The following is a 14,115-nucleotide window of genomic DNA, read 5'->3' on the forward strand; positions in this document are numbered from 1 at the left end:
ATAAACTGCGATTAAAACGACACTTTAAACGATTGTGTTATCAAAATAATGCCAATAAAAGCGATAACAGTAGCGAGTACAAACAATTTTGACCCTCAAAGACATCCGTAAATACGTCATAAGAAACGGACGCGGTGCTGTTGATGGTTGAGAAATGTTCAACATTTTCTGCTTTTGTGTGTAGCTAGCTAGGTTGTTTAACCTTAATTATAGTAACGTTATATTGGATCAGAAGACACAATGTGAGTATTTCGTTTAAGATTTACTAAAGCCATTTTCTTGCCTGCCGAAATTCTAATTTCCTTAATTTTGTCACTAGAGTCAAATACTTTCTATAGAACAAACTTCACATCAGGATAGGCAACCGAAATTAATAATTAATGTATGTGTGTTATATTAAACAGAGGGAGTAAAATGCTACTAAGATCAGTGAAACGTAGGCTAAAATGACAACGGAGTGCCATTGGAACACAGCATCATTAAATAGTACCCGCAAAACACCAGTCTCAACGTCAACAGTGAAGAGACGACTCCGGGATGATTGCCTTCTAGGCAGAGTTGCAAAGAAAAAGCCATATCTCAGACTGGCCAATAAAAATAAAAGATTAAGATGGGCAAAAGAACACAGACGCTGGACAGAGGAACTCTGCCTAGAAGGCCAGCATCCCAGAGTGCCCTCTTCACTGTTGACTGGTGTTTTGCGGGTACTGTTTAATGAAGCTGCCAGTTGAGGACTTGTGAGACGTCTGTTTCTCAAAATAGACACTCTAATGTACTTGTCCTCTTGCTCAGTTGTGCACCGGGGCCTCCCACTCCTCTTTCTATTCTGGTTAGGGCCAGTTTGTGCTGTTCTGTGAAGGGAGTATTACACAGTGTTGTACGAGATGTTCAGTTTCTTAGAAATTTCTCGCATGGAATAGCCTTCATTTTTCAGAACAAGAATAGACTGATGAGTTTCAGAAGAAAGTTCTTTGTTTTTGGCCATTTTGAGCCTGTAATCGAACCCACAAATGCTGATGCTCCAGATACTCACCTAGTCTAAAGGCCAGTTTTATTGCTTCTTTAATCAAAACAACAGTTTTCAGCTGTGCTAACACAATTGCAAAAGGGTTTTCTAATGATCAATTAGCCTTTTATAATTATGAACTTGGATTAGCTATCCCAACGTGTCATTGGAACACAGGAGTGATGGTTGCTGATAATGGGCCCCTGTACGCCTATGTAGATATTCCATTAAAAATCAGCCGTTTCCAGCTACAATAGTAATTTACAACATTTACAATGTCTACACTGTATTTCTGATGTGATTTTAATGGACAACAAAATGTGCTTTTCTTTCAAAAACATATTTTATATATATATATATATATATATATATAAAAAGCAATTTTTTTGTCCATTAAAACTTTTTATTTATTTCACCTTTATTTAACCAGGTAGGCAAGTTGAGAACAAGTTCTCATTTACAATTGTGACCTGGCAATGTAGTGTAGACATATGTCTTACTTTTTAACTTTGCACTGTTGGGAATTGTCTCATAAATTAGCATTTCACTGTAAAGTCTACACCTGTTGTATAACATGACCAATAACATTTGATTTCATATTGTTGCATCTACTCATAAGCTAACATAAGCTAGCTAGTTCAGTTTGTACGACCATGGTTGCTATTCTGATCAGCTTTCAAACACATGTTTATGAAGTTGTTTATTTTGTTTGTATTACTGAGGTCGGAATATTGGAAGTCCCAGCCAAAGAAATTCTGCCAGTACTGCAAGTGCTGGATAGCCGACAATAAACCTGTGAGTGTTGAGTAAATTGTCATGTAATTTGTACCGGTATGTAAAGTTGGTGTAATTAGCCGACTAGCTACCCATTCAGACATGATCATCATGCTAGCTATTCAGTCTCTTTGACTAGACCCTTCTCATGTTGCTAACGTTGAATGAATGCTTACTTGTTCTTGGTGATGTGTGTCAAAGAGAGAGTAGTCGGTTATGTTATGACTGCAAGGGGTTGTGGCTGAGGACAAGATTTGATCATATATTCACCCCTGTGCATGTTTGTTTCTCATGCAGAGTGTTGAGTTTCATGAACGAGGGAAGAATCACAAAGAAAATGTTGCTGCCAAAATTGCTGAGGTGAGTTGTCATCATTGTGTTTTGCCTTCAACTTGTGAAACAGAAAGATGGGTGCCTGTCAGTGCCAGGGTTGTAGCTACCATACTACATAAGAAATACAGATGCCATAAATGTGTCAATCACCTGAGACTATACTGTTTTCTCTCTGGGCTCTATGTAGTCTGCTGATAACACGTTATTACACAGAACTATCAACAGGGGTCACTGTTGCGAGGGAAACTATTGAGGGATGCTTTGTAAACACAGCTTGGCATACATAGCCCTCCTGGCTGGCCTAGTGGTGTATTTAAGCAGAGATAAGGTCCAGATATGCCACTCTCACACCATGCTGTCATCTCATTGGTGACTTGACTGATACTCCGGCCCCTCTTCTGTTCAGATGCAAAAGAAGAGCATTGACAAGGCGAAGAAGGAGGATCGTCAGTCTAAAGAGTTTGCAACGATGGAGGCGGCTGCACTGAAAGCTTATGAGGAGGATATGAAAAGGTTGGGGATAAAACCATCAGGTAACTTCTTAGTTAAATGTTTTATTGATTTACTAACTTAATAACCTGCCAGTCTGTTTTTATTTGTACCGTCTACTAAGTGTGTAACTAACTTATTACCATTGTTTCTTAGAGTTTTTGTATTCTAATATTTTATTATCTCTTATTGTTGTTGCATTGTCGAGAAGGAACCTGTCAAGTAAGCATTTTGTCGGATGATGTATACTGTACATACGACTAATGAAACTTGACGCTTTTAAAAAGTTGTTAGAACAGGTTGTTTTGGATAAGAGGGTCGGCTCAAATGGCTAATATATCAATGTGATGTTGTGTGTTTGCTTAGGTTCCCCATCTCAAACCAAAGCCCAAACTCCAAGCCCAGTTCCATCTCAATCTCCACCTCGAAAACAAGAAAAGAAGCGAAAGCCTGGAAAGGAGAGGATGCCCAGAAACGAATCCGAGAACTGGGTGGAGGGAAAGACAGGCGAAGGACTCACATACTACTACAACTCTATGACAGGAGGTAGGCAAGATTCACACAAGGTGCTTGTAAGTACTTAAAGTAATTGAATTTGTCACTCTGAAATTCAATTACTTGAATACTTTGAAAATCTGAAGTTGGTACTTGAAAAGTACTTGAATTAAAATGAGAGGAGAACAGATAACGATAAAATATGTTAATTTGAAAAATATTAGAAAAATATATTTGGTCTTACGAATTCATTTACAGGAACACTACCAAGTTTTATTTAATATGTTTCCACTCTGGTTGCCAGGCGAGCTCTCTCATTCTACCCGCACTGCCACTCAGCCAGGCAGGTACAGAACCGACTGATTAGGCACTGCCAAACGTCACATCGATAGCTAAAATCCTGGGCAACATGGTGTAATCGGCCCTGGAGGGGAAAGGCACAACACTACATCCTGCGCTGGTGCCAGTTCTACATTAAGAGATTTTTTTTTTCCCTCATTCAAGGGGCGCCTGCGATATTCCACTTTATCAAGCGGCAGCTGTGCTCCTGCTGTACTGGTTGCCGTTCACGTGCCGTTTTCCTCACACAGCCCACCCGCCCTTCTCCCGACCAGCGACTCTAAAGCTGCTAGTCGGAAGCAAGACGCTTTGTCGTAGCTATTGAGAGGTAGATTCCCAAATGCCCAATAAAACTACAATACTGTCATAAAGCTGGAGTTGTGTAGTAATGCGAATAAGAAATGTGTGTTCACAAGTAGGCATGTCCCAAAACTCTGCTCATCACTACTCAAATTACATCAACTGATTTACCTCATGTATGTAGTACATGTAGTAAATAAGTAGTGAAACATGTATTATTGAGTAGAGCCTTTAAGGTAGTAATGAATAAGTACGTTTTTTTTTTCATGAGGTTTTGGCGAATATACCGCCATCTGGTGGCGAATAGAAAGAATTGCATAATAGGAGCTATCACAAATTGCTGGTCCTTGGAAATAAATATTAGTGCTTAAAAAGTACTTGAAAACCCTTGAATTTGGTTTGCAACTCTCCGTTCGAACCCGGGGTAGGCTGAAGACCACAACACCTCCGTATGAACCCGGGGTAGGCTGAAGACCACAACACCTCCGCAGATATCAGAGATGACGGGTTAAAAGTCAGACTGTGACTTTAATAAATCAGTTTTGAACATACACCTAGGACCATTCACCTTTCTCCTGAAGCATTGTGTTTTTATATATTTTCAGAATCTCTGTGGGACAAACCATATGGGTTGCAGGGAAAGAGCACACCCTCTCCACAGCCGGGTCAAACCGAGGTACACCCAACTTTTTAATGTATTTTTCTTAATACCTTTCATTTCACCAGGAAGTCTCTTATATGTTGTTACCCATTTGATATGTTTAGAGTCAGTGCAATGTACCGAGGTAATACATTCAAGTCCTGGTGTGAACACACTTTTTTTCTGTAGATCTCCTTAGGTAGTGCCTGGATGGAGGCTGTCAGTCCTGATGGATTTACATACTACTACAACACAGAGACTGGAGGTCAGTCTATGAAGACGGGTGATGACAAGAATGATGTATGTTTGACATAATTATGTTTGACATAGTTTTGATGTTTCCCCCACTCTGACAGAGTCCAGCTGGGAAAGACCTGCAGATCTCCCTGCCGGTGGTGAGTCTGGGTCTGGGCCCGGGCCCAGTGGAGAGACAGTGGGCCCCCCAGGGTTAGATGACCCATCTGCCCTGCAGCCAGAACCCCTCTCTGGGGAGGACAGCTCCAACAGTACCAAAGGAGCCGGGGAGAGAGAGGATTCCAAACAGGTACCAAGATTCAGTTCAGGGTGAGACTCAGTTCTCAATACAACCCCATTGGTAGTGAATGGGCACAAACAATAATAGGCATTCGTTTAGGATTTGAGTCATGGTGACTGACAATCATTTCAATAATCATTTGCTCTCCTCACAAAAAGAATACGCCGCCTTCAGACAAGGAGGGAGAGGATAAAGATGGTGAGGATGATGACGGGGGGAAGGGAGACGAAGGGGCCAAAGACACACCGGCAGCTGTGCCTGAGGAGAAAGAGGAGAGGCCTGCTGTTAAGAAGCCCAGAAAGACCAACCCTTACGGAGCCTGGGAGCAGATACAGGAAGAAGAGCCTTAGTAAGAGACTGTTATACTGTCAATGTCTTCATTTGGATTTAACTATGAGATTTTGTTACAGTTTGCCTTAATGAACAGGACCCTGGTGCTAGTCTGTCTCTACTTTAGCCAACTTGTTATTGTGTGCCTTATTAAATGCTAAACTAATAACTCACCTACCTGCTCTATACCCCACCACCCATGTTCTCTCCTCCAGTGAGGAAGTGGACCTGCAGCTACCACAGGTGGAAGGAGCAGCTAGCGCCCCCGCGGAGCTGCCGCCTGAGCCCAAACCCAAGTTTAGGGAGCGTATCATCACCTCTCTGGGCGACGAGGGAGGCCCCGCGTCGGGAGCCGGGGCCACGTTCAGGAAGAGGAAAGCAGAGAATGGGAAATCCTCCAGGAGCCTGAGGCAACGGGGAGATGATGACTAATACTCAGGCTAACTCAGATATGAACTATTTTTAAACAGAAACAAGCCTTGACAAACTGGGGGATGTTGTTGGAGTTTTTGTGTAAGGGGACAATTCGAGCAACGTCATATAATACCTGGATACGCAGGTCAGGTCCCTGTGGGCTACAGAGAACTCGAATTAGGTACTCACCAAGATGCCATCATTTCAGAATTGTTCAGGTTGAATTTTACCCATCCAACCACCCAAGTTACAGTATATCAGCAGCTTTTGGGGTTGAATAGGACAAGCAGACGTCTGAAACAAGCTAGATCAGTAGCTTTAGCTGTCCTAACTTGAAGTGTTACTCTTTACAATTTCCTTTTTCAATGCCTGATGCCCTCCTGCTTGTTTTTGAGTTGAATAGCGTACAGCCGTGACGGACAGACTATCATTCCCAGAGGTATTTTCTTATGCGTGTGTGATGTATTTTTAACTGGATCATTTGTGGATGGCTTGTGAAGGACCCCTGTGATGTCCTTACTGTGGTGGTGGTGGTTATTTTCCACATCACCACCAGTACATGCTCATGCCTGGGTTCCCCAAAACCATCGTAGCACAACGGTCATCTTTTGTCTATTTATTTTCAATGGTATTAACATCCTAGTGCTACGAAGCTTTGGGAATCCCATCCGTGAACCGTACTCCAGCATGGTTGGAGTATGCGAGAAAGAATGCAAAGCAAGTTTTCTACAGTATGATTGATTAAAGATTGTACTTTATCTTTATTTTTTTTATTGCGAGCACTGTTGAATATATATTCTGCTGGTGTGGACATTTTCTCTGTGCTTCTTCCTTTAGTAATCAATCATCTTCCATGGATTTATTTTGCAGACTTCCGTCAGAGCAACTCAAACATTTCACAGGGGCTCGAGTAGCCTCAAAGGTAATTCAACCCTTCACTGGTGCCAATACATGCTCATTGCTATGGCTGTGTAGGAGAGATACTGATGCCATGGCTGGCCAGCTGCCAGACGGCCTGGGTGCTTGAGATTAGAGCATGTGTGTTGGGCTGAAACATAGCTCTGACACACCCAATAGGAGCAGGGCTCGTCGCCAACTATTTTCAGTCAAGTTTTAGGACTTTATTAAGATGCTAGGGTGTAATTGGGTATATGTCTGAGACTGGTTAAAGAGCTGGGTTGTCTGCAGCCAGGTTCTCTTCTCCACCCACACGCCATTCTTTTCACAAACTGAATCAGTGTTCGAGCGACTGCTTCCATATCTGGTCTGACTGTTCTCCTGTCAGTGCTGCTGCAGTGGGTCATGTCAGCTAGCTCCCAGAACTAAGGCGTCACACTGTCTTGAGTCAGTATCTCTGACTGCAGGTCACCACCAGCTCCAGCAGAGCTTCCTTGTCTCCGTGTTCCAACAGCTCTGAGATCAGATCATCCAGGGGCTCCCCGCCCTTCATGAACTCCTGCCAAGGGAATGCAGAAGACACATTAACCAACTATTACCACTACATGTAAAACATTACACAACAAATAAACTTCCATTATAGACTGCTTGTTTGCATAGTTAGAAGCCCACCTTGATATCTCTGGTCACATAGCCAGTCCGGTGATCTGTCACGCGATCCTGGCTGAAGTTGTAGGTGCGAATCCTCTCCGACTGGGAGCGAGTGCCCACCTGGAGAAGGAGTAACATGAATGGCTCTGAGGTGAGTTGGCGGGAGGGGGACAGTAAAACGTTAGGATGGGACTGGGTGTCGGTGATCACCTGGAGAAGGAGTAACATGAATGGCTCTGAGGTGAGTTGGGGGGAGGGAGGAGGGGGACAGTAAAGCGTTAGGATGGGACTGTGTGTCAGGGATCACCTGCTGTTTGCGTGCCGTAAGTCTCTGCTCCGTCTCTCTGCCCATCATGCTCTGGTAGAGGCGGGCCTTCAGCACGCGCAGGGCCGTGTCACGATTCTGCAGCTGAGAGCGGGATGTCTGACACTCTGCCACCGTACCTAGGGTCAGAGAACGGGTCAGTCAGTAATTCCATTTCAATTCAGTCAATATCAGGAGATCAATTCAAAATCAAGAATTGAGAAGTGGCATTGATTTTTTAAAAACTTCTTAAAGTTGATTTTCAATAAATATTCTGTTTCCCCGAACGGTAAGCGCTTACCTGTTGGCAGGTGTACTATTCGGACAGCACTGTCTGTTGTGTTGACACTTTGACCTCCCGCCCCTCTCGATCTGAACGTATCAACCCGCAGGTCCTTAGGGTCAATGCTGATGTCCAGCTACAAAACAGAATCCCAATGTATTATCGTTCAGACAGGCAGACCGACAGACAGGACAGACAGGTGTACCTCGTTGGGTTGTGGCAGGACGATGACAGTCATGGTTCCTGTGTGAATGCGTTGCATCCTGGAGGACAGGCCCACCTCGGGGATCCTCTGGACCCGGTGTGTCCCTCCCTCATGCTTCAGACGCCGGTACACACTCTCCCCCGCTATCCTTACTGCCGCATGGTGCAGTCCGCCTGAGTGAATCAAATCAGACCATAAAACACACCAATCAATCATACATAAACGCAGACACTTTCATCCAGTGACCCATAAAACACAGACAGAAGAGAAGCATTACCATATTCAGCAGGTGTGTAGTTGAAGATCTCAAAGTCCCAGTTCTTGTGGCTGGCAAGGCCTTGGTACATGTCAAACATCTCTCTGGTGAACTGTTGACAGATGTCACCTGGATCCAAACATGTGCACCAGAGAGGGGACATACATTATCATCAGGACCAGGAGTGTAATGGAGAGCCGTTGTCCATGGCCTATGCTGTTCATTGAGTAATTACAGTTCACCGACTCACCTCCTGTTGTCCGCCCTGTTACCACCTCCAGAAGGACATTACTGGTGTCGTGTGGGTCACTGGGTACTAGTGTCTGGATCAACTGGGGGAATATGAATTCAGATTTTCTCATCAAGTTCCAGACTGACCAAGGCAGACATTTAAAATGTTCTGTGTCTAATGTCTGTTCGTACATCTTTTCTCAATGACTCGATTCTTTGGGTGATCTGTGCTTGTTCCTCTTTCAGTAGCTGGACCATTTGTCTGTCTTCCTCTTTGGAACCGACTGTCTCTGTAAAAGGAGAATATGGATGACTGTACAATATTTTCAGATACATGACACATTTCACAGTTAGCACATTGTTATTGAAGCATTGGCGACCTCTGGTTATTGCGGCACGTAGGCGTTACAGACACTTATGAAAGGAAGATACAGAAAGACCACTAGCTAGGTAGCAATTTAACAAAATACACAAAACAGAACACAGCTTACTTACTCTGAAGCAGAGTTTCAACCTCCTCTAGGTCTATCACGGCGTGTTCAGCGCTCTGAAACGCAGTGGCCACTGGTGAAAGTCCCACCTGTCTCTTGTTCAACTCTTTCCTGGCGGGGTCGTTGAGAAACCCATGTTGTAATGTTTTGGTGACATCTCTGTACTCTTCCACAAGCTGCCGAAGATATCTTTGTACGGACTCATTCCGGTATAAATCTCCCAAATGATTGTTACAACAGCGTCTTGATGGTACGAGTGATCGATTTGCTAGTTCCTTCCATATTCTCTTACGCATGTGGAGGGCGCACCAGCCATACAGTCGAATACATTTCTGCGTAAGCATCTGGCTACAGTGTATACGAAATAAGTGTAAACTGGTTACATGAGTTTATCATCTCATATTTAGTAACATTGTAAAGAATATAATCACGCTTCCAGCAAGGTCAAAGAGTGGTGTTGAATGCTGGGATATGTAGTCATAAATGATGTTTTTCGCACAGTATTTTACAACAGCACCCCTGGTGGTGTTAAAAAGCTATTTAAATTCATCTGTAATCTGATTGGTCCTCAAAGAGGGGGGTACTAAACTGAGAAAACCACCTCTTAAAAACTTATATTGGTAATGAGAATATGCTGAAATACAAACATATCTCGGGGAAAGTATAGACTAACATTGGGTCTGTATTTATGAAACACAGTGGATATTTAACGTTCAGTATTAAACGGATCTTTATGAAATGGAAAGCAGTCTGCCAAGATTTCAGCAGCTCAGGAGAACAGAAGCAACTTCAAACAGAACTCTTATTGGTACTGTCGTTTTCATGGGATTACTTCAAGTGGTATCAAGTGTTGCTGTTGTACTTCACTTGACAGGTCATCTTCAACAGGTAAGGAAATCATAATAATACAAGTCCTAATGCATAGGTCTCTTAGATTGGATTATACCAAGAGTCTCCTCTAAAAATGGTCATAAAATCTATGTAATTCTATAGCACCAAGTTGTATTTTGTAAGAAAAAAGTTATTGTCATAACAGTTTGCAGGTGCTGCAAGAAAACATTGGACAAGAAAATGATTATATACAATGATTGCCACAAATACACATTTGTAATCCATTTCAAGTGGTTGCTCTCTCACCACAACATCTAGAACACATTAAACTTCAAATAGAGGCAAAGTGTTTCATATTGTATGGACGGTTTTACTGGCTATTGCATCTTATGGCTTACAATGTAGCCTTATGTTTTAAAAGAGAGCAACAAGTCAAAATAAAAGTTTATTGGTTTACGCAGATTTGCAGATGTTATCGCAGGTGCAGCAAAATGTTTGTGTTTCTAGCTCCAACAGTACAGTAATACCTAACAATACAAAACAATATACACATAATCCAAAAAGTAAAAAGAAAGAAATTAAGAAATATCAGAATGAACAATGTCAGAGTCCAGAATATAAATATGTATATTGGTGTGTAGGGACAGTATATTAATAGAGAAGGTGTGTACATGTGTGTGAAGGTGTATACTTGTTTCAAAGTAGATTTGTTTAAGACTACCAAGAAATACACTGTGTGACCCTGATTTAGCCTACTGCAGTAAAAAAGTTTAAGTGACAAGTGGTCAATAACTCTATAAATGTGTCTCTAACAGCAGTGTATCAATGCCCAATGAGGGATTTGGGCTGCTGTGACCTCTAACCTCTCTTGCCGCTGTCTCTGTTGGCAACTTCAGGTCACCCAGATCGGACCAGCCCTAGTTGAGACTTCGGACGACCTCCAGAGAGGGGAGTCACAGAGGTGCCCAAAAAAACCCAGGGAGGTCATACCATCAGCCCACCTGCCCATTCAGCCTCCCAGTGGGCACATCCAGAGAGATATCCAGAATACCATGATCCACTGGGACCACGCCCATGGACACCTGTCCAAGATCGGGTACCATGACGGAAGGATCCTGGTCCGCGAGGGAGGCCTGTACTACATCTACGCCAAAACCTGCTTCAGGTACTACGACCAGGTAGAGGAGTCACTGTTGGAGTCTGGGTCTCATGCTCCAGGGAGAAAAGGGGCTTCAGCAGAGCCTAGCATTCACAGAGAAGATGGGGCCGGGGCTGGTGCCCTTCTTATACAATACGTGTTCCACGAGCGTCACAGTCACAGTGCCCCCCTCAGGCCATCTGTGCTGATGAAATGCGGCAGCACCAAGCACTGGCAGAGGGGCCACTACCACATGTATTGTCAGCAGCAGGGAGGGGCTTTCCCCCTGGGGCCCGGGGACAGTATCTACGTCAGCGTGTCCAACTCCTGGCTGCTGGACCCGGAAGCTGAGGGAAGCTACTTCGGGGCCTTCAGAATCAGCAGATGATGAATGAGGAAGCAGACCCAGGGCAATTAATTGATGAATTAGTAACTGATATCTCTTTAATCCCATTCCCAGCTGAGGGCTGTAGATGAGGTGGAATTCATATCTGTTAGGTAGCTGGACTGTCTGCATATGGAATAGATTTTTGTATTTTCATACTGCGAAAACAAACTGAATTTGGCTCACTTTGAACTTAGTTTTATGAAGTTTTCAATATTTATGTATTTTCTGATGTCTCTCGTATTCAATTCCGTGTTCAGTTTTTTGTGTGTTTATAGAACATTCCAATAAAGCCATATACAATTGTAAAAATACAGGAGAGAGATTATAAATGCTCTGTTATTATCACCAATATTGCCATGCTTCAACCCATGTCATAGGAAAACAGGGATACCATTAGACCATTACGTTTCACCCTGAGACTGTTTACCTCAGCAGATCTCTGAAAACTTGACACTGCCTCAGGCGTATGAGCGCAGGGCGCCACGATTTTATGTGCTTTCTGTGGTTAGAAGGGAACAACTCCAGTTAGTGATGCATGCTGGGAGTGCTGTGTCATGCACATTTAGAGGCCCCCTACTCTCCTTACTCATTCCCTGATTTCACTGACCCCTATAGTCCTGCCCCTCCCCCACCCCGCCTCATGTCTCTGATTTAAAATGAAATGAGATACTCTTTTGTTGACGTGTAATGTCATTACTATGCTCAGTTTGCCTTCTTCACATGAAAATCCATTTGCGAAGTGAGGAATCGATCTGTCCATGCTTGGATTAGAACAATTCAACACACACACCATGTTTCCCTTGAAAGCTTTCTTCACTCGTATGTCATTTCCATGTCAAAGCATGCATTAACGCCACCTAACTACACCATCTCAGCTCTACAGTTGCACTGCTAAGAGAGCATTAAAGTCATCCACTGAAACAAAGATTGTTTCATTTGTTTTCAGTCTGGCATATAGCTGGCACTGTTCTTTAACCTATCGGAAAATGGGCAACAATAGCACACGAATCAGCTCGGCTTTCAAAAAAAGGTTTCATTTGTAAAACTGCTGATGCAAGCACTCAAATTACTATACTTCAAATCAGTGGAGGCTGCTGAGGGGAGGAGAGCTCATAATGTCTGGAACGGAGTGAATGGAATGGCATCAAACACCTGGAAACCGCAGTATTCACCTCAAAACACAGGTAGCCCAAATATCAGCAGATGAGATGAATGAAAGGGTATTCATGTAGTTGACCACCCACAGCCAACAACCCCTGTTCTAGGGCTATTAATGGTATTTAAAAGATCAACATTGTATGAAATTAAAAATTAACATAGCTATGTTCTACTGTATCTCCATCCATCCCCTCTTCACTGTCTCTCTTCCTATTTTGAGGAAGGATGGAGGTGGACAAAATAATAGCAACAGATACTTCTAGTTAATGTTTAGTTGTGTTGACACAATGCAGACTAGGGTAAAAACAGGAACACCTGTGACCTAGTAAAAACCGTCTCTTTGGCACACATGTTGTAGTGCTGACGAAACACAGGGAATGAGAGACAATGTCAGGGAACCAGACAGGAAATAGTTGTGGTTATATTGAGTCACAGATAGAGGGAGGGATTGGAAGGAGGGAGGGATTGGAGGAAGGGAGGGACAGTAGGAGGGAGAGAAGGAGGCAGGGAGGGGGAGCACCCTGTTGAGTCATACATACAGTTTATCCTGTTGTGTCTATGGGACTGAGACTGAGATTGAGTGAGGAGGGCTCTATTTAATTAAACACACATGAGAAATTCAAACGCAGAAAAAGTGCATAGGATGTAATGGCGCAATAGTCTATAAGATCATGATGTTCACTGCAGCACATCCGTTTTGTTTTCATAACTAGTTACAGGGCACCGGCACACACCTGCACCTATTATGTACACCGTAAACTTGTCTCAATAAAGCCACAAGACTCAGAAACCACAGCAGCTAATTACTCAGAACTTCAGCATCTGGAGGCAAACATGTTAACAATAATAGCCCAGTGTTTTCCCTATACCTAAGCATTCATCCACAAATGGGGAACTCCAACTGTCATCACGTTCAAACAATTTGCTCTTTTTAGTGCGCAAAACAAACCCAAACAACAAATAAAATACTTACATCCACCAGCACAAATAACAGTCAGGTCCTGTGCTAGTAAATCAAGTCTATCGGCTATTGTTTAGCAAATGGTGTGTCTCTCACCCACCTTCACAGCCAAATCCTACTGGGTCATGGCTTTATGGGCTGCATGGGCCTGGGAAAGAAACCTTGTTTTATTCATCTGGATGGTCACAATACTTTCCAGTAGGCTGCACAAAAACTGAAAGGACTTGATCCCATCACACACGCGCACGTGGAAGCGTAATGGGGATGTTTCAGTACTAGCTTCCTTATATCCTTCCTATATTCTGGTTTTAGTAAGGAAACAAAATGAGTGACTTGAGTACATATCCTGGAGGTCTGCTGTGTGTAATCAAATAGCCTACAGACACATTTTCTCCATAACTGCCATCTTCTCATATCATAAATTATGTTTAGAAAGGTATAGAGAGAGCGAGAGAGAGAGAATGGTCTCTACATTAATCGTTAACCCTAAAACACCACTTGTGGACCTAACCAGTAGGCTATGGTCTCACACTGGGAACAAAGAAACATGTAAATACACATAACTGACATCTATACTGTCTCATACCACCAGAAACCATAGGGACAAGTCCCTGTCATTTATCACATACAAATTATGTATAGAATCAAATCCAGACATCTGTCAAT

General features: G+C 43.1%; 3 protein-coding genes across 4 annotated transcripts; 2 read left to right on the forward strand and 1 right to left on the reverse strand.

Moving 5' to 3' along the window:
- Positions 1-104: 104 nt before the first annotated feature.
- On the forward strand, positions 105-6,466 carry LOC112235910 (WW domain-binding protein 4). The gene is made up of 10 exons (XM_024404456.2): positions 105-242; positions 1,729-1,801; positions 2,078-2,140; positions 2,520-2,646; positions 2,969-3,148; positions 4,342-4,412; positions 4,566-4,641; positions 4,733-4,920; positions 5,070-5,260; positions 5,457-6,466. Coding segments are annotated over exons 1-10 (1,188 nt in total). The 5' UTR covers positions 105-240; the 3' UTR covers positions 5,674-6,466.
- On the reverse strand, positions 6,388-9,440 carry LOC112235909 (mitochondrial translational release factor 1). Of its 2 annotated transcripts, none has more exons than XM_024404455.2 (9): positions 8,978-9,440; positions 8,675-8,772; positions 8,502-8,583; positions 8,273-8,380; positions 8,071-8,168; positions 7,809-7,926; positions 7,511-7,647; positions 7,225-7,323; positions 6,388-7,111 (listed from the first exon to the last, which is right to left on the reverse strand). In XM_024404455.2, exons 1-9 carry the CDS (start codon positions 9,315-9,317, stop codon positions 7,001-7,003), a joined length of 1,191 nt encoding a protein of 396 aa, XP_024260223.2. In that variant the 5' UTR covers positions 9,318-9,440; the 3' UTR covers positions 6,388-7,000. The 2 variants fall into 2 exon arrangements, with proteins under 2 accessions (XP_024260223.2, XP_024260222.2); XM_024404454.2 differs by having other exon boundaries at positions 7,996-8,168.
- Positions 9,441-9,564: 124 nt separating this feature from the next.
- LOC112235911 (tumor necrosis factor ligand superfamily member 11) lies at positions 9,565-11,641 on the forward strand. Its single transcript, XM_024404457.2, has 2 exons — positions 9,565-9,861; positions 10,701-11,641. Exons 1-2 carry the CDS (start codon positions 9,712-9,714, stop codon positions 11,328-11,330), a joined length of 780 nt encoding a protein of 259 aa, XP_024260225.1. The 5' UTR covers positions 9,565-9,711; the 3' UTR covers positions 11,331-11,641.
- Positions 11,642-14,115: the final 2,474 nt, after the last annotated feature.

The sequence above is a fragment of the Oncorhynchus tshawytscha genome, linkage group LG07 (genome assembly GCF_018296145.1).
Source record: "Oncorhynchus tshawytscha isolate Ot180627B linkage group LG07, Otsh_v2.0, whole genome shotgun sequence".
NCBI lineage: Eukaryota > Metazoa > Chordata > Actinopteri > Salmoniformes > Salmonidae > Oncorhynchus > Oncorhynchus tshawytscha.

Bases quoted from the DNA above. Each gene is read 5' to 3' on its own strand.
- LOC112235910 (XM_024404456.2), top strand. The intron at 2,141-2,519 runs GTGAGTTGTCAT...TCTTCTGTTCAG, and splicing joins TTGCTGCCAAAATTGCTGAG to ATGCAAAAGAAGAGCATTGA. The intron at 4,642-4,732 runs GTCAGTCTATGA...CCACTCTGACAG, and splicing joins CTACAACACAGAGACTGGAG to AGTCCAGCTGGGAAAGACCT.
- LOC112235911 (XM_024404457.2), top strand. From the start codon at position 9,712: ATGGAAAGCAGTCTGCCAAGATTTCAGCAGCTCAGGAGAACAGAAGCA. The intron at 9,862-10,700 runs GTAAGGAAATCA...TGGCAACTTCAG, and splicing joins TGACAGGTCATCTTCAACAG to GTCACCCAGATCGGACCAGC.
- LOC112235909 (XM_024404454.2), bottom strand. From the start codon at position 9,317: ATGCTTACGCAGAAATGTATTCGACTGTATGGCTGGTGCGCCCTCCAC. The intron at 8,773-8,977 runs GTAAGTAAGCTG...CTCCTTTTACAG, and splicing joins GGTTGAAACTCTGCTTCAGA to AGACAGTCGGTTCCAAAGAG. The intron at 8,584-8,674 runs GTACGAACAGAC...ATATTCCCCCAG, and splicing joins TCGAGTCATTGAGAAAAGAT to TTGATCCAGACACTAGTACC.